Genomic DNA, 17,965 nt, shown 5'->3' with positions numbered 1-17,965 from the left:
ATATGCTTAGTATATGTTTGTGTATTCACAATAAGCTAAATGTTGATATTTCACTTCAAAACATCATGATGCAGTTTGGTTCTGATTACAGAATGTAAATGAACAAAAAAAGTTAGATACTTTTTGTTCTATCTATGTATTATGACTTTGTGGTAACAATTCTCTTAAATGAGAAGAGTATGCAATTTCTACTGTTGGTTTATAAAAGCTGTCGTTATTGTAATTATTTTTGTTCCTTTGGATGACTTGTTGAATTTTTTGTTGCATTTCAATTGGTATGACATCAAAGATTTCACTTGATTTGTCATCCAATATTTCTCTTGACAAAGTCTCATTATATAAAAAGCCTCTTCCAAGTTTGCAGATGAGATTATATTCTTTAAACCCTTCAGAAATTTGTAAAGAGCTTATAAATAATCGTGAAGTCTCTTCTATTATTACATTTAAATAATCATCAACATTTGAGTCGGTAAAAGAGAATGACTTGCAGAGGGACAGCAACATTCCATGTATATTTGTAAATTCTTCACTAGAAAGTTGACCAAATATATTTTCAATATGTGAATTAAGAATCTGTAATAAAAATCCTGTTATTGCCAGCATAAAAGTATTTTGTTTAATGGAGTTACTTAAAATATGACATTTTACTAAATCCGAAAACATTCCTATAGTATTCATGTGCATATTGGAATTGAACAAAGAAATCAGTTTCTCTGAGAGCATTATTGCCTCACCTTGTACCGAAAGAGATTCGACTAAACAATTTTCTATAAACTCAGCCCGGTCATTAATATTGGTGAAATTTTTGATAGTATCTCTAAAGGAACTTTTTTCAAATTCTACGTCAGATATTCCCAATTCTCTTTTTAAAATGATGAAGATATTATTATGTTTAATTGAATCAATGTATTTAGAATTCAGGAAGCTGATCAAGGAAAATACAGATTCATGAGGGAGTGAATTATCCAAGTGACGATCCTGGATGGTTCTGATTAGTCGATCAAGTAATGTATTGTCAGGACATTCGGCTAAAACGGCAAATAATCTTTTGCAGGCCTGAAGTTTTTGGTTCTCAGGGCTGCTATCAATGTATAAATATTCCACTGCATTTTCTCGTTTTAATAAATTATTAATAAAGTTTTCAAAAAGTTCATCACTTTTTGTAAATATTAATTCAATAATTATTCCATACATGTATTGTTTGATCATGCCAAATGATCGATTATCGCACATTAGTAGAACTTTGTTAAAGAAGTATATTTTATCGTCTAATGAGTGATCCATGTCGGTGTATACCAACAAACTCCACCATGATATATCACCACTTTTAATCAAATAACTTCCTATTTTACAGAATGCATCTATCCAATACCTATTATCTTTTAGGACATCTTTTATGGTTGGTAGTAGTCGGTTCTTGGTCCATTTCGCTCCAAGTTGACTTAAATTAGATATTAACAAATTGACAACTATCACTGATTGAGGAAACATGTCGAAAATTGTGATTGATTTAGCCAAATATCGGTACAAATTTTTTAGCATGTTGAGGTCAGTGGTTGAACATTGTTTCATTATTTCAGTTACTTCTTTTAGATAATGGTACCAAATACTCCATAAAGCTTTATTATCATGAATTAAAGTATCGTAAATGTCTGCAATGACTTTGGATTTATAAGACATATTCTTATTCCGATTGTTCTCAAACATATTCACCTGTGCATTTAAAACCAAAGTCGTTATTCTCTGTAAGTCTCGTGTCTCTAATGTTCCAATTTTGGGATCAAAAATAATTGACTTCAAAATAACATCAAATCTCTTTTCAAGATTCCAAGTTGACTTTTTAGATAACACCAGTAATAAATTGATTCTATTAACGAGAATAGAATAGGGATCCGTACATGACACTTCACCTAATGGCATGATTTTTTCGATGTCTGAATCTGATAGCTCAGATTGATATAACAAATATAAATAGGTATTAAAAAGTGATGAATTGCTTGGCACATTCTCGAAATTTGAGATAACTTGACTTTTGAAGGACAATGCAGACTCTTTTTCAAAGTCTTGGAATCTTCTTTTCTTGTAAATACCGTTGAAAAATAGAATTAAACTCGATGAGAGCTTCCAATTTGAATGCTGAATAGAAAACTTAGTAAACTTGAAGGCTTCTGACAAAGATAAATAGGAATTTTCTATTTGCATTATGGGCCAGTAAGCTGTTTCTGTTGGGAAGAGATTTAATATTAGAAAACAGATATCGGGTTTAAAATGATGTGCGACAAATCTATTCCATAATTCCTTCTCTTTTCCCAATTGAGTAACAATTAAAACCAAAATATTGTATGATTCAAGCAGGTATACAGAATTTTTATCAAACTCTGGTATATAACATTTAGACAGTAATGAGAAGAATGATGAAATATGATCTAAAATTTTTGAATATATCTCACTTATGAATGTGGATGAGATATCGGCATATTTAGATATTTCAAAAAACATAAGTTGACAGATCATAATTTGATAAAAATGAATAGGTTTTGTTCGAATTCCCATAGTAGCCACTTTATCCCTGAACCTTTTGTGGAAATCTTCAATAATATGGTATAAACTTGGCTGGTTTAGAAAATACAAAAACTCAGTTAGCTGGTGGCATATCGTAATTAACTCCGTATCAACAACGCCATGTTCAGTAATTTCTAAAAATATGTTCGTCAAAACTGAAGGAAGTTTGCTTAAATCCAGTTTAGATAATATAAACGTTTTATTCGATATCATTATTTTCTCAACTTCATTTATGTTAATTTGTTTCCTATAAAATAAAGCGTCGACTACTTTAAGCTTTTTCTGTTTTAAGTGACTTTCAGAATTCGCACTTAAATCAGCCAATTCGGTTATATGAGTTCCTATTTTATTACGCTTCCTAATAGCATACTTATTACCTAATGTCTCTAATACAGTTGAAAATGTGTTTCCTTTTCTGAAATTGACATCATTATTTCCAGCATTCAAACCAAAATAATTATTTTTAGTCTGGTTCTTCAATTTTTTGGATAAAGTTTCAGATACATTTTCACTTGCTTTTCTTTCCTCAAAACCTGATTTTTCAGTTTCTATTGTTGATTTATTTGAACTTCTATATGTTTCGAGTTTGGTTTTTCCGATGTCTTCTGTTGACGTTGCATTTTGCATTTTATGGAAACTATTTGTCTTAATATCTCTTGTGTTTAATTTTAAATATTTAATAGATGATTTATTAACACCCTTGCGAAATGATTTCGTCCTAGAATTTTGATGTCTATGCAAATAAGATTTCAAACTTCTAATACTGCCTTTCTTTTCAGATTGTTTTGTATTGTTTTTTAACTGTTTTGACTGCTTTGATAGCATGAAATCTAGAGTCCCCTTGTTTGTTTCTTCAGCAAGCCCATTAAAAGATGTGGCATTTGGTAAAAAATTGTTTCCTGTATCTATAGAATTTTCCTTATTTATAAACGAATGTGTTTTCTGGCTTGTTGCTGTTTCAAATTTTATATTTTTAATATCTTTGTTTTTATTAACCTCATATGTGACTATATGGACATCATTGTTGGAGTCTTCCTCATCAGACAAATAAAGATCAGCATACTTGTCATCCATATATCTTTCAAATTGTGAAATGTTGCCAATAGTTTCTTTGAAATGGAATTGTTCAGTTTCCTCGGCAATATTCTCATTTCGTAATCCAATTAAATCTTCTAATATGCCATTACTGTTATGATGAGTATCATTATCGGGGGCTATTAACTCATTCAACAATCCAATATCATCATTTGTATTTCCTTGCTTGATTTTTTTTTTCTTCGCAAGACCTTTATAAGTTCCATTTAATACTGTTTTTTTTCTTTTGACAGCACTTCTCTTTTCTTTAAGCGACTTGTCCCATGCAATTTTAGGTAAAATTCCTCTAAATCCTTTTCTTATGTCGATGTTTCTTCCTCTGAATATGATATGTTCTTCTTCCTGCTCTTCTTTATCTGCTTCACTTTCTTCATTCTCTTCTTCTGCTTCTATCTCTATTACTTCCTCATGCACTCTCATGAGATCATTTGATTTATTCAGATATTTGTTGGGTATATCCTCTTGAGTTTCAATCTGTTCATTATCGTTTGCTTTTATGATGTTTTTTTCATTAACATCGGTTGATTCACTAGAATCGGAGTTAGAGCCTGGATCGGAGTCTAAGTTATATATGTTTTCTGTAAACATTGCATCGTCGGTATCAATATCACTATTAGGATTAATGTTTTCCATAAACTTTTCTTGTGAGTTTGCATCTACCGGATGAGAAGGTAATTTAACTTTATCTGAAATAAAATCAAAATTTGACACATCATAGCCTTGTAAAAGTTGTCTATGTTTTAACCGATCTAAACTATATGGCATCTTTTGGATTGCTTTTCTAGTCCTTAATCTTCTTCTCAATCCAAAAGAATTATAGATGTCGCTAATATTAGATGTGTTACTTGAATGTTGCTCATCGACTTTTTGATCTGATAGTGGTGTAGATAATTGAAGAATGTTTCCTGTCGGAGTGACTATTGGATTGGAATTTGCTATAGAACTTTGTTTATTAATCTCTTCAGAACAAAAGTTTTGTGAATCTTGAAATATTTCATTCCTAGGATTATGTATAGAATCGTTGATATAAAATGTATCAAATCCAATATCACTGTCTGAATCACTTTTTTCAGAATCAGCACTCTCTGAAGATGAAGACTCGAGCACCGGTTTATAAATTATGTATCGAGCGCACTCATTGTAATCAGTATCTGAGTCAGGAATCACCACTGGAAATGTATCATCATCTGAATTCATGAGATAATTTGATGGTTTTTCTCTCTAATCATTAAAATATGGAGATATTCAGAAATAAAAATAATTGATGGTATCAATCTTTATGTAAATTACAGAAGTTGCTTGGTAAATAAAGCTTAGATAACTTAATAATGCAACGTTAACCATTAATAACCGTCGTTAATAATAAGATAGGACCGTAATTATTAATTTATATTCTTCTTCTCATGTAAAACATACACAATTTTTCAATTTTGGCGTGTGTTTTTTTTCAACCGGCATTATATTTCATTATCTGCACTGGAGCTTATACGCCAGTTGAACATAAAACCACAAGTTGGAAGCACACACATATATGTATACATTTACATCCCATCCCCCGATGAACACCACCTTGATTCTAAATAAAATCATGACATTTAAGAAATAGCGTCAACCTTGTGGGAGGTACAGAAATCACCATTATGAGTAACCGTTGCACTTAAAATCCTGAACAGGACCTCCAAAAGATGGTGCTCCCATAATCTTGTGTTTAAAGTAGTTATTGGTTCCTCTGAATGGTCGAATGCAAACGTTTCAGTACTATTTGCAATTCGATGACATGTCGTCGACTATAATATTGCGGAATATTAACCAATACTGATAGTTCACTTATTTCTCACATCTCCAGAAACCTGGCCAAACTTCGTAAGATCTTGCGCAATCTACGCCATATAGAGACAGCAACTCCTGCCAACATATCTTTATAATATATCCAGCTTTATTGACTGTAAAAGACACCATGAATATAAATATATTCAGCATATGTTCTAATACTGTGAGTATATAGAGTTTACTTTATAAAGGAGAAAAGATAATTAGCCGCTCAGGTCAGAATCAAAAATGTATATATAAATGGAACAAAAAGATAAAAAATAAAGCAAATCTTTCCCAACTTTGCGTTTACTATTAACTATTTCCGCATGTAATCGATGGGTTTGAGTCGGTTATTTTCGAACAGTAGCATCTATATATATATATATATATATATATATATATATGTATCAATTGTATGAGGTTGCCTCAAGACAGTAAATACTGCATTGCTCTTCAAGAACAAGATAATTACAATACTCCTCTCATCTATCCAACATCAAATAATCCATATTCAAAGTATGGCAAGATCAATATAGCAACGTGCGAACGTGAACTGCTGGCATTTGATGTTAAAACCATTATGTTTTTATTGTTTGTTCCTTTTCTTTAGCAGAAATGCTTATTTTGATACACGCAAAACGGGGCATTGTTTAAATACACGGAATTAAATTTGACAGTATTAGATGTGAAAGGAATAGTTGGAAAAGAAGCATAGATACAAATTGTCTAAGCATGTGAAAATTGATGACAGAGATTTTATGGCATATAAAGAACGGTAAAAAAATTAAAATATAAAAACATTAACAGAACTTTATTGATTAGTTACATAAATATTTCAGTACATCTGTTACGATTGAAAAAAATTTTATCCAGTGCAGGCTACATTTTTGATTAGGATAGTTTTTTATTTGTTGACTTACACAAAATTTAGATGTGTATGCATACTAAAAGAAGTAGATATATTAATATTGGTTCCTCCATTATAGAGAAGGCATCCGAAAACTGTTGATCTATTATAAAAATACATGAACCCATAGAAAAAATCATGGATTCTAGCTCCCATACCAGCTCCAGTTCACAGCTGTCTAATACTGCAAAGAAACAAAGGAATAAAGTCAGTAAAGCTTGTCAAAGTTGCAGAAGAAGAAAAATTAAATGTAATGGGATAAATCCATGTTCTAATTGCACTACTTACGAATGTGAGTGTATCTATAGCATACCGGATTCAAATAGCCAAACTGATAAGCTTGGAAGAGCAAATACCATTAAAAAGAATAAAGTCAAGAAGCCTCAGAATACCACTTCTCCAAATGACGGTATTCAAAAAAAAACGATAAAAAGTTTAAGAAAGGATGCATTTAATAAAGAGTTGAATTCTGATAATATTATAGCAGAAGTAAATGAATCGGAATTAATTTATAGACAAGATATAGATGAGGTCGTTTTACCTGTACCTTTACAAACCCTAGAAAATATAAATGTTAATGAAGAGGATTATGGATATTTTCATGATGATACCGACATACAGAGAAAACTATTGGAGCTACAGGTAACTTTAAAGACTTTAGTTTCACTGAATAACAGGGCCACTGATATGGAGACAAAAAAGAATATGACAAATGCCATAGATAATATCAATATAGAGCTCAAAAATATAAGCAAAAATTATATTCCTAAACTTGATATCGTTAAGTTTAAAAGTTTTAAAAATGAAAAGGGAGGTGAGTCACTAGAAACAATTATGCTGAAAAATAAATACTCTGCATTCTCTTATTTAACTTCGATCGTAGCGTGCTATAATAGTGATAGAATTAGCAAGGATGGATTCGAAAGTATGGGATGTATGAACTCAGTATTAAAATATAAGCTTCATTTAACTAATGAAGAAGAAAAAAATATTAATCAAGAACATCTTCAGATGTTAGCCAATAGACAAGTTTTCTCTCTTAATAATTATCCGTTGGTTGATGAAATATTTGGTCTATACTCGATGTTTTCATTTTTTTCTTTTAGAGGCATTGGGTCTTTTTTTCAATATAAAATGTTAACAAATAAGTATAGAAAAACAGAAAAGTCTTCACAGATTCAATTGAAGAAAACTATATACCTCTTCTTACGATTTTTTGATACTTGTGTTGACCATGTGGTCCAGAGCTGTGTCTCGATAAGTAATCCATTAGAGTATTACATTGAAAACAAAGCAAGAAAGGATTCCTCGTCCGAAGTGAATACTTCTCCTAGCTTACCTTATAACAGTACACCTTATTCGAATAATAGTAAAGAGATGCTACTATCTTTAATAAAAGAATTGCCACAGCCTTTACTTCATAATATAACCAATGGTATAACTACAGAGCAGCTACTTGTAAATGCAGACAAACCTTTTCATATGTTTTCCTTAATCTCGAAAATTTTTGATATTCATATTCTCAGTTTCCAGGATTTCATATCTAATAATAGCAACCCAAAAAAATGGATATGGTTAGAAGGTGTTATGCGAGAAAATTACCAAGATCAGACCAATATATTTGATAACATAAATGACTTGTTTTCAGAAGCAACTTTAGACACCTATACGAGATTTTGCAGGCAAGAAGAACTACTTTTAGCACTAATTTATTATTACTATAATGCAACATTATATCATTTTGATGATTACAAATCTTTGGATTATTTAGAAGCACTTATATCTTTACTGGACAAACAATTATATCTAGAAGAATTTTACGGATGTGAAAAAGTCCTTGAAGTAGCTATTGGTTATGCTTCAAAAATGGGTCTATCGAGATGGGAATATTATACAGGTATGTCAGAGGAAGCAGCTGAGAGACGTAGAAATGTTTGGTGGAAACTGTATCTTATCGAAAAGTTTGTCGTAGTAGAACATAATCATCTTTCTTCAATCGATGATTCTAAAGTAAACTGTGTTCTTCCTAAACCTTTTACTGATATTGGCCTTCTGAACATCACTGATTTTCTAGCTAATATAGAAAACATTGATACATTGAATGATAACTTTAGTGATAAGTCAATAGAATACTTGGTTGACTACGGTAATTTTTCTTTAATGTTCATTATGTCAGATTACTCTTCCAGGGTATTATATGGAGAAAGATATACTTCGATTAGAAATTATTCATTACCTCCATATTTGAAAATTAATTTGATAGGTGAAATCTATAATGAATTGAATCATGCTGTTTCCAAACTTGAGATTGTTAAAGAACAGTTGAAATATCTGTTTGATACTCTGTCATCCGATGAAGAAGATCGTTGTAATAAAAAGTTGACTGTTAAAGAATTTCGCGACCTTTCTGAATTTGTTTTCAGATACTATTTTATGTATATTAATATTATAAATGCTACAAAAAATCTTTTGTCAAGATTTTCAACACAAAATATAGGACTAGAATTAAAGAAACAGGATGAAACATATTCTGAATTGGGTGTAAACCTTTTGATGAAGATGAACAAATTAATTCAGAAAGACAGAAGGCTATTTAAGAGCAAAATATGCTCAAAGACTTACCTAATCTCATATTTAGTTCTTATCTCCAATAAGGTCTTCAGTTTCATAACAATGGATACTATACTTGATATGCTAGAATTAATTTCTAGGTCATTCGTTGCTATATTATTTAGGAAGGTTCTGAAAGTTAAATCTGTGAATAATACAAAACCTGTTAAGGATTTTAATAGAATTACAGGTTTCCTTGCTGTTCTTACCAACATTATTATAACAATTTACATTGACTTTAATGATTTATCGGAATCAGAATTCATAGATGAAGTTGTGAAAGTTTCTAAGAAGGAATTGCATTTTTCGTTGCATGCTGTCATGGATCCTAATTCATTGATATACGAAAACATAATGTCGTTCGGTAAAGAGTCAGGGTTCCATTTAAGAGTAAAAGATATTTTAAGAGATACAAAGAATGCAATATTGAATAATAGTACTAACGACAAAAGATATGCCTCTAAAAGTACGAATCCAAGGTCAGATAATTTAAAAACAGCACATTGCACGGAAAATGAAAGAAAGAATGGAAACCCAGAAAGTAAACTATCTAAATCTACTGGTAAATCTAGAAAGATCAAAACAAATGAACTAAGGAAACTGGACCTGCTTATCAACGACATATTAAATTCAAAACCAGAAGATAGATTTCCTACGTTTCCTGATAACAACAGTGGGGAATTGTTTTCAACTTTTAATAATAATTCTAAAACAATATCAAAATTCAGTTCTGAAGGGAATTCATCTTATCAGTATAATGCAGGTTTTATTGAAAATAATAAAATTTCTGCAGGGGGATTGCCACAGGCACATGAACAGAATAACTACTCTATCGAAACGCTGATTGATAATAATAATAATATCAATAACAATAATAGCAATAATAGTATCAACAATAATAATAATAATCCTAAAATTGATCCAGGCAGTAGTCATACATCCTTATCTTCTTTTGCACAAGCAAATTTACTTAACGAACTAACGCCAACAAAAGAAAATAACATGATAGACGGTTATAATTTAGGTACGTTGGATGAGTTTATAAATGATGGTGATCTGAATGACTTATACAATACATTTTGGAAAGATTTGTATCCAATCCAATAAAGCATATCAATTCTAAATCAATTAGATAATTACTATTCAATAATAATGTTTTTTTATTATAAATGCTGCATGTTGATTTATTAAAAAGTTATTATATATTATATAAATGTAAAAGGATATCAAATCAATTATAATTTGAAGGAACTAGTTTTCAAAAAAGGAGATTTCGTCTCTTAATATTATGTTTTTATCTATTCTAAATTTAGCTTATTCATAATTCTTCTACCATGTGGTGTATTTCTAATAGGTCCCACTAATAATGGTGTTACGATATCATATAATTTTTTATATAATGCCTCGTTACTTTCATGAGTAACATCTAGAGCTGTTTGTAAAACATAGTTACCATAGCTATCGTTTAATAAAATTTCAATTTCATTTTTACCACCTTTTTTCAATAATTCTAATATAATAGTTTCAGATAATACAGGAGTACGTAATAACTTTTCGACAACGTTTGATCCAAATTTATGCAATGAGAGATCCTTGATTTTGTGTTTCAAAATATTGATATATTTATAAGAATAGTTATAGTTCCCTGTCTCAACTTCTTTAGTGATAACGTATTGGATAACATAATTACCAAAAGGGTTGAAAGATAGACGATCAATGTTGATTAATAACTGTTCGCATAAAGATTCGCATTGGGTAGTAGTGCCGCTATCTAAACAACGTTGCAAAACACAACAACCATGTCTATGAGTAGCAATTTCGATACAATTTTGGCAAGCTGCTTCAAATATGAATTGGATGAATTCAGGCTTGAATTGTTGTAAAATTTTCTGAACCACATGGTTACCATTTAAATCTTTACTTAACTCAACAATTGATGGCTTTAATGAATCTACAATGATTTTAGCTTCTTCATCTGTTTTGATGCATTCTACTAACTTTTGTAAAGCTCTTGTTCCATGAGGGTTGAGAGCGATATCGATGAAGTATGGAGCAGAAATGTTAATAATTATTAATCTCTGTTCCAAAGTAATTCTCTCTAATAACTTTTGAATTAAATAGTTGCCAAAAGAATCGGTCATTAACTCTATACAATGGTTTTTTATTTCTTCAAAAATCGTGTTAGCAGCCTGTTCGCCGACTAAATCTAATTGTTTTTGTAAGAAACGACATCCATGCTGATCTTTACATAAAGAATAGATAGATCCGATGAATTGATCCAAGGTTGCATCATTGTAAATGAGTGAATCGTCATATTTGCGTTGTACATATCCGCCATATTGGTTTTTCATTTGATTACCATTTCTGTTTCTAACATAATTCACTTTGTTATCATCTTTATTGTATCCATTGGTGTTATTGCTATAATTACCGTTGTTACGATTATTCATTATATGAGGATGATGAGGCATAGAATGTGGATGAGGAACCATTGGCCCAAATGGATGAGCACCATACATCCATGGAACAGGAGTACCATTATGAAATTGGGAAAATTCAGACGGACTTGAAGTATTAGCTTCATTTCCGGATGGTTCATTAACCATACTGCCACTAGTTATTGCAGTACCATCGTGAGTACCAAGAGGTAATGGTTCTGGTGAAATATCTGGGTTTAATGATAATGAAGGGTTCATTGCCAAATTTGGTGGAACTGGTGAATGTGGATGGTGTAAAATCGGGGAAAAGGATTGGAAAGGTGAATTAAAGCCATATCCACCTGGGAATGATGAGTTGAAATGTGGTGGATGATTGATGTTTGCTGCTGAGCTATTTCCAGATAATGACATATTCATTTGGTTTGGTTGCAATAGAGGGCCGCCATAAGGGTAAGCAGAAGCAGGGAAAGAGGATGATTGATTAATAACGTTTAGTGAATGATCATTATTCTCTTTATTATTTTCTTCAGCATCGTTATTTTCATTATTCTCAGCATTATTATCTTCAATCTCTGATTTTCCTTTACTTTTAACAGTTTTGGATACATCCGTTTTAACTTGAATATCGATATCGTCACCAGACGCAGTAGTTATTTCTGTTTCAGTTTCTAATAATGTCAAATGACTATCATTCTGTGGCATCATATTGTGCGGTGGTAGAGGCATCATTTGATTGTATGGAACAAAGTTCATGTTCATTCCGACGTTCATATTCATGTTCATGTTCATGTTCATGTTCATATTCATGTTCATGTTCATCATCTGTGAGTGCTGATGTGGACTGAATAAAGGTGGGAAATTATTAGCACCATTGTTTTGTAACATTGCGTTTATTCCTGAATCAGATTGTAACTGGAAAGATCCATGGTTGGCCGTGTCTATTGCATCGGCATTGGGAATGAAGTTGCTCATTGAATAGTCAACTTCCTTGTAGTTCTTCGACTTGAATTTATTTTTATATTTATTTTTGATATTGTTGCTCTTGTTTGAAGCGCCACCATTTTGTTTCATTGAGACTTTATTAATCTTGTCATCTTTCAAGCTAATGTCATGTTTTCCTGAAGGTAACCCTGCAGGTAATTCGACATCTACGCCATCTAAATGTAACTCATTCAAAGCAGAATTGATCACTTCAGGGTCTACAGGAGGTAGAGTCGAAGCTTTTTCAACAGTTTCTAAAGACATAGCTAGTTTAGTAGTATATTATATGTGCGAAGATCTGGATAAGTGTTCTTTGAAAAAAATGGGAAAGGGAAGGGGGGGGGGGGAGTAAAATGAATTAATATACAGTGATAATAAAATATGGTACAATTAGTATTACTTTAATATACAATAGAAAAAAACAAAAATAGTGTACAGTTTGGAAAATATTGAAGTATGTATGATGTCTAATTCATCTAACGTAATTTGGGTGAGGGAACCGGGGAAAAACACAGTATTCGTTCGTTCGTTCGATAGAGATCTATCGATAACCACAACACAATTCAATTCGAACCTCGAACCTAACTGACATTATAATTATAACTACATTTATAATTATATCTTGTATATTTGTTATTTATTATGGTGAAAGGTGTCTGTTTTTGAAAAGTTTAAAAAAATTTTATGGGCGAGACAGCTCATCGCGTTACCCAGGACGTCGTTTCTACGATGAGCAGGTGCTAATGTATATGTGTGTGAGTGTATCGGAAGATGGCTTGAGTTGTATAGTTCAGCCAAAACCACACCATTCGATGGTGAATACCTTCACTGTGTCGAATTTCTGTTTTTGTTTTTGCTTGTGGGGCTGCTCGAGCTTCGTTGGGGCCTCCAAGACGCCGGACACTATGACCGACTTCTTGACGATGGTGCCGAGTCTGGTTAAGTTCACAAGCTGCAACAGATTGACTGTGTCGTCAGTGTAGCGTAGGGGTTCTGTCACAAGGTGCTGCGAATGGTATCTAAGCGGGTCGCCGGGGTAGCCGACATATTTGCAACCGAACCGTGCTCCTGGAAGCACAGTGATCCCAACACTCCGCAGTTTCTCATACAGAGGGTACGACAATTGAACCTGGCCGGCATTGTGCAAGAGCCATCGCAGAGCAGTATCCTTGGGGGTCTCAGGACGCACTCCAAACTGATCTGGCGTCAGCACGTAATTACCTTCGACCGGCGATTGTAGGTCCTGGTTCTTGAGGGCAATGACAGCAGCATTCGTTGCAGATTCGACGACGCTGAGGTTCGCATGTCCGTTCTTCACGAGGAAAAAAGCCTCTTCAAGCGACAATGTCAACGGCAAGTACAAGAAACTGTTCTGCTGGGCGTTAAGCGGCAGTGTCCCCGATAGAATACCGTAGATCCCATGTTTCTCTCGCAGCTCTGCTGCATCTTCGACACTGAACACCTGTGGCAGACTGTAGCCACCATGCAAGTAATGGATCACCTGTAGCGTGGGCATGGCAAACGTTGGTCTCCAGCATACAGTCTGCCATGCAACCAACCGCGAAAGTAGAAGAACCCCACTTCACTGAACCCCCCGTCTCTTTATATAAGAACAACTCTGCAAAGTTGGTCGAACTTCCTGTCTTCTGCTCATCGAGAGACGCCTGTGGCACGTGACCCTTAGGAATGAAATAACAGGAGTACAGCCTTTTCCCTAACAGGCCTGCCAACCTTCTAAGCCACATTCAGGAAACCGAAAGGTTCAAAGGTCCTAAAGTTAAGACAAGCTCAAAAGTATTTAAAAGTAACAATCAGCTTATTTCGATCGATAGGTTTTTTGGTTGTTGGTCTCGTAGTTGGGTTGAGAAGGTCGACGAGTGTTGCTTAAGAGAGGATCGGTTAACTTAGTCGCACAACGGTCTACTCTATTGGTAAAAATTCTGGGGTTTATTTTCGACCAAAGAAAAATTGCTTTGGGTTTTCCAATATATATTACTACAGGATGGATCAGTCTCCAAGTGTTGAGCAACTTTCGAGTTTTTACAGTCCCAAGTCAGTCAAGCTGCTAGTGGAATCTTTTGGGATCGAGAATAAGGATGGCTTAAGCGAAATATGTGAGCGTTTGTCGACGCATAAGACTTCTGGTATCGACTCAGATTCCGTTAGTTCAAGAATTGAAAAGTATGGAAGAAACGCTCTCCCGGAACATGTTCCTAAGACTTTTTGGCAACTGGTGTACGATGCTTTCAACGATAAGACTATGTTGCTGCTGAGTGCAGCAGCCGTCGTGTCTTTTTTGTTAGGGCTCTACCAGTACTTCTTTCAACCTCCTCAGTACGATCCTGAAGGAAACAAGATTCCAAAAGTCGACTGGATTGAAGGTGTAGCTATCATGATGGCAGTTGTCGTGGTTGTCTTTGTCTCGGCGATTAACGATTATCAGAAAGAATTACAATTCATGAAATTGAACCAGAAAAAGGAAAACGGGAAGAGGATTAAGATAGTTAGAAACAATGGTTCGGCAATGATGCTGCCAAATCACGACCTTGTGGTGGGTGACATCGTTGAATTGGCAACAGGGGATGTTCTACCCGCAGATTGTATCTTGATCACAGGTGAGTGTGATGTCGATGAAAGTGCTTTAACAGGTGAGAGTGATACTATTAAAAAATTCCCATTAGAACAGGCATTGTCGTATTTTTTTACTACTGCAAAGAGCAAGTCAACGAATGTTGTAGATGATAAGCATTTTCCTGATCCAATTCTAATATCAGGTTCAAAAATTATAGCAGGTCTAGGTACTGCACTAGTCACAGCCGTGGGTGTTAACTCAGTTTACGGTAGGACAATGGTAACCTTAACAAGCAGAACTAACTCGATAGAGGATAATGAAAACGGTTTTGAAGAAGATGAAGAGCAAACAACACCTCTACAGGAACGTTTAAGCAAGTTGACAGATCGTATCTCTGTATATGGTTGTATTGTGGCAATGTTATTGTTTTTAGTACTATTCTTCAAATTCTTGTACGGAATATTCTCGAAGAATGGTTTTTTCCGTGATCTTCCTCCCACTGCCAAGGGTAATAAGTTCTTAAATATATTTATCACAGCAATCACAATCATCGTCGTGGCTGTTCCTGAAGGTCTGCCGCTAGCTGTCACGTTGGCATTAGCATTCGCTACCACAAGAATGACACAAGAAGGTAACCTGGTTAGAGTACTGAAATCTTGTGAAACTATGGGTTCCGCAACAGCAATCTGTTCAGATAAAACAGGTACGTTAACAGAAAATATAATGACCGTGACTGATGCTGTTGTTGGAGGTGAGACAGTCAAAAATATAAACGACTTTTCTGAAACTTTGGAAAGATATTTAATAGCTAACATTACTTTGAATTCTACAGCATTTGAAAATAATGACTACATTGACCCTCAATCTACCGAAAATCCATTCAATAAAAACAAAAATTCTACAAATGATGAACCCAACGTTGCTCCTACGAATACAAAAGAAATGTTCATAGGATCAAAAACTGAAACGGCTCTCCTCACATTTGCCAAAAAATATTTAAATTTAAATCGTTTAGGGAAATTACAGACACTTCGTAATGACCCAAGTTCAAAATTTCCAACTATCATAAGTATTCCTCAAATAATATCTTTCGAAAGTTCAAGAAAATGGTCTGGTATAGTTATTAAGGTTCATGACGATAAAACTAACAAACAACTATTTAGGTTTTATATCAAAGGTGCCGCAGAAATTGTACTAAAATGCTGTACGCATGAAACGTTGGCAGATGGAAGCACTTGCGCTATTGATGATAAAACATCCAAAAAAATATCGAATACAGTTAAAACTTTTGCAAATGAAGCTCTAAGGGCAATTTCATTAGCTCATGTTGATTTTCATGATGTAACCAAATGGCCACCAAAAGACTTGGTAGATAGATTACATTCTCCAGATGCAAAAGAAGCAAGCCCTGAATTGATATTTAAGCAGTTGATTGACAGTAGACTGAATTCCAACGGCTGTGGCTTAACATTGGATGGAATTTTTGGTATTAAAGACCCTTTGCGTGAAGGTGTTGATCAATCTGTTCTCCAATGTCAAAACTCCGGTATAGTCGTTAGAATGGTTACTGGTGATAATTTGATGACGGCTAAAGCAATTGCAAGAAATTGTAATATTTTAACGGATGAACAAGCTACTAATCCAGAATATGCAATGGAAGGTGCAACATTCAGAAAAATGTCAAATGAAGAACGTAGAAGAATACTTCCTCATTTAAGAGTAATGGCTAGATGCTCTCCAGAAGATAAGAGAATCTTGGTTGGAACATTAAAGTCAATGGGTGAAATTGTCGCAGTTACTGGTGATGGTACTAATGATGCGCCTGCATTAAAATTAGCTGATGTTGGATTTTCCATGGGAATTGCAGGAACAGAGGTTGCACGTGAAGCTTCTGATATTATTCTTACAACTGATGATTTTGCTTCTATTGTGAGTGCAATTAAATGGGGTAGATGTGTTTCGCTTTCTATTAAAAAATTTATTCAATTTCAATTAACAGTAAATATTACAGCTGTTGTTTTGACATTTGTGTCAGCGGTTCTATCGCAAGAAGAAAATTCAGTATTAACTGCAGTACAATTACTGTGGGTCAATCTGATTATGGATACCCTGGCAGCATTAGCATTGGCTACAGATAAACCAGATGAAAATATTATGAACAAAAAACCATTAGGTCGCGATGCAGCCTTGATTTCATTTTCCTCTTGGAAAATGATTATTGCTCAGTCAATATTACAATTAATTGTTACATTCATTTTACATTTCAATGGACAAGCTATATTCTATGGTGATCAAGATGATGTTTCGGGTAAAGATCAACAAAGATTAGATACTTTAACTTTCAACACTTTTGTTTGGCTACAATTTTTTACTTTGCTCGTTTCTAGAAAATTAGATGAAGCAGATGGTATAACTACATGGAGAGGTAGATGCACTCTGTCAAATTTGAACTTTTTCCAACACTTATTCAGAAATTACTACTTCATCGCAATTTTACTTTTAATAGGGATACTTCAAATTCTAATAGTGTTATTTGGTGGTGTTGCATTTTCAATTGAAGCTCAAACGAAAGAAATGTGGTTTACTGCCGTACTTTGCGGGATGCTCTCTTTACCTATGGGTATCTTAGTACGGTTATGTCCTGACGAAGTTATTATAACAATATTCCCAGAAAGAGTAGTTGAGAAAATAAGATATGTCATTGGCCTCGAATTCCTAACGATGTTCCAAGAAAATGACGATAAAAGTGAAGATGAAGAAAGTTTATTGCAAAATGAGCAGTCTACTTCATATGGCACTAACTGAAGAAGATGACCTCAAGATAATTTTAGAGAAGTTAAAAACTTAATGGTTAATATAATTATTTATTAAGAAACTGATTACATCAGTATTCGATTGTTTATTTGGAGATATGCAATTATGACCCATTTAAATATTCTATATTCGTTATAGTTGCGAATAAAACCACATTCAAGACATTTATAATAT

General features: G+C 33.4%; 5 protein-coding genes across 5 annotated transcripts; 2 read left to right on the top strand and 3 right to left on the bottom strand.

The window, feature by feature from the left end:
• Positions 1-132: 132 nt before the first annotated feature.
• On the bottom strand, positions 133-4,854 carry MMS22 (Mms22p; the record flags this gene model as incomplete). The annotated part of the gene is made up of 1 exon (XM_003685956.1): positions 133-4,854. One exon carries the CDS (start codon positions 4,852-4,854, stop codon positions 133-135), a length of 4,722 nt encoding a protein of 1,573 aa, XP_003686004.1.
• A 1,660-nt stretch (positions 4,855-6,514) lies between these two features.
• PDR1 (drug-responsive transcription factor PDR1) lies at positions 6,515-10,093 on the top strand (the record flags this gene model as incomplete). Its single annotated transcript, XM_003685955.1, has 1 exon — positions 6,515-10,093. The coding sequence occupies one exon, from the start codon at positions 6,515-6,517 to the stop codon at positions 10,091-10,093; it is 3,579 nt and encodes a 1,192-aa protein (XP_003686003.1).
• Positions 10,094-10,284: 191 nt separating this feature from the next.
• PUF4 (Puf4p) lies at positions 10,285-12,669 on the bottom strand (the record flags this gene model as incomplete). The annotated part of the gene is made up of 1 exon (XM_003685954.1): positions 10,285-12,669. The coding sequence occupies one exon, from the start codon at positions 12,667-12,669 to the stop codon at positions 10,285-10,287; it is 2,385 nt and encodes a 794-aa protein (XP_003686002.1).
• Positions 12,670-13,195: 526 nt separating this feature from the next.
• Positions 13,196-13,921, bottom strand: SEN34 (tRNA splicing endonuclease subunit SEN34; the record flags this gene model as incomplete). Its single annotated transcript, XM_003685953.1, has 1 exon — positions 13,196-13,921. The coding sequence occupies one exon, from the start codon at positions 13,919-13,921 to the stop codon at positions 13,196-13,198; it is 726 nt and encodes a 241-aa protein (XP_003686001.1).
• Positions 13,922-14,407: 486 nt separating this feature from the next.
• Positions 14,408-17,782, top strand: PMC1 (calcium-transporting ATPase PMC1; the record flags this gene model as incomplete). The annotated part of the gene is made up of 1 exon (XM_003685952.1): positions 14,408-17,782. One exon carries the CDS (start codon positions 14,408-14,410, stop codon positions 17,780-17,782), a length of 3,375 nt encoding a protein of 1,124 aa, XP_003686000.1.
• Between the last annotated feature and the right edge of the window lie 183 nt (positions 17,783-17,965).

Source organism: Tetrapisispora phaffii, chromosome 6 (genome assembly GCF_000236905.1).
Source record: "Tetrapisispora phaffii CBS 4417 chromosome 6, complete genome".
NCBI lineage: Eukaryota > Fungi > Ascomycota > Saccharomycetes > Saccharomycetales > Saccharomycetaceae > Tetrapisispora > Tetrapisispora phaffii.
Note: the sequence above shows the minus strand (reverse complement) of the source record. Positions and strands in the feature narration are given on the sequence as shown.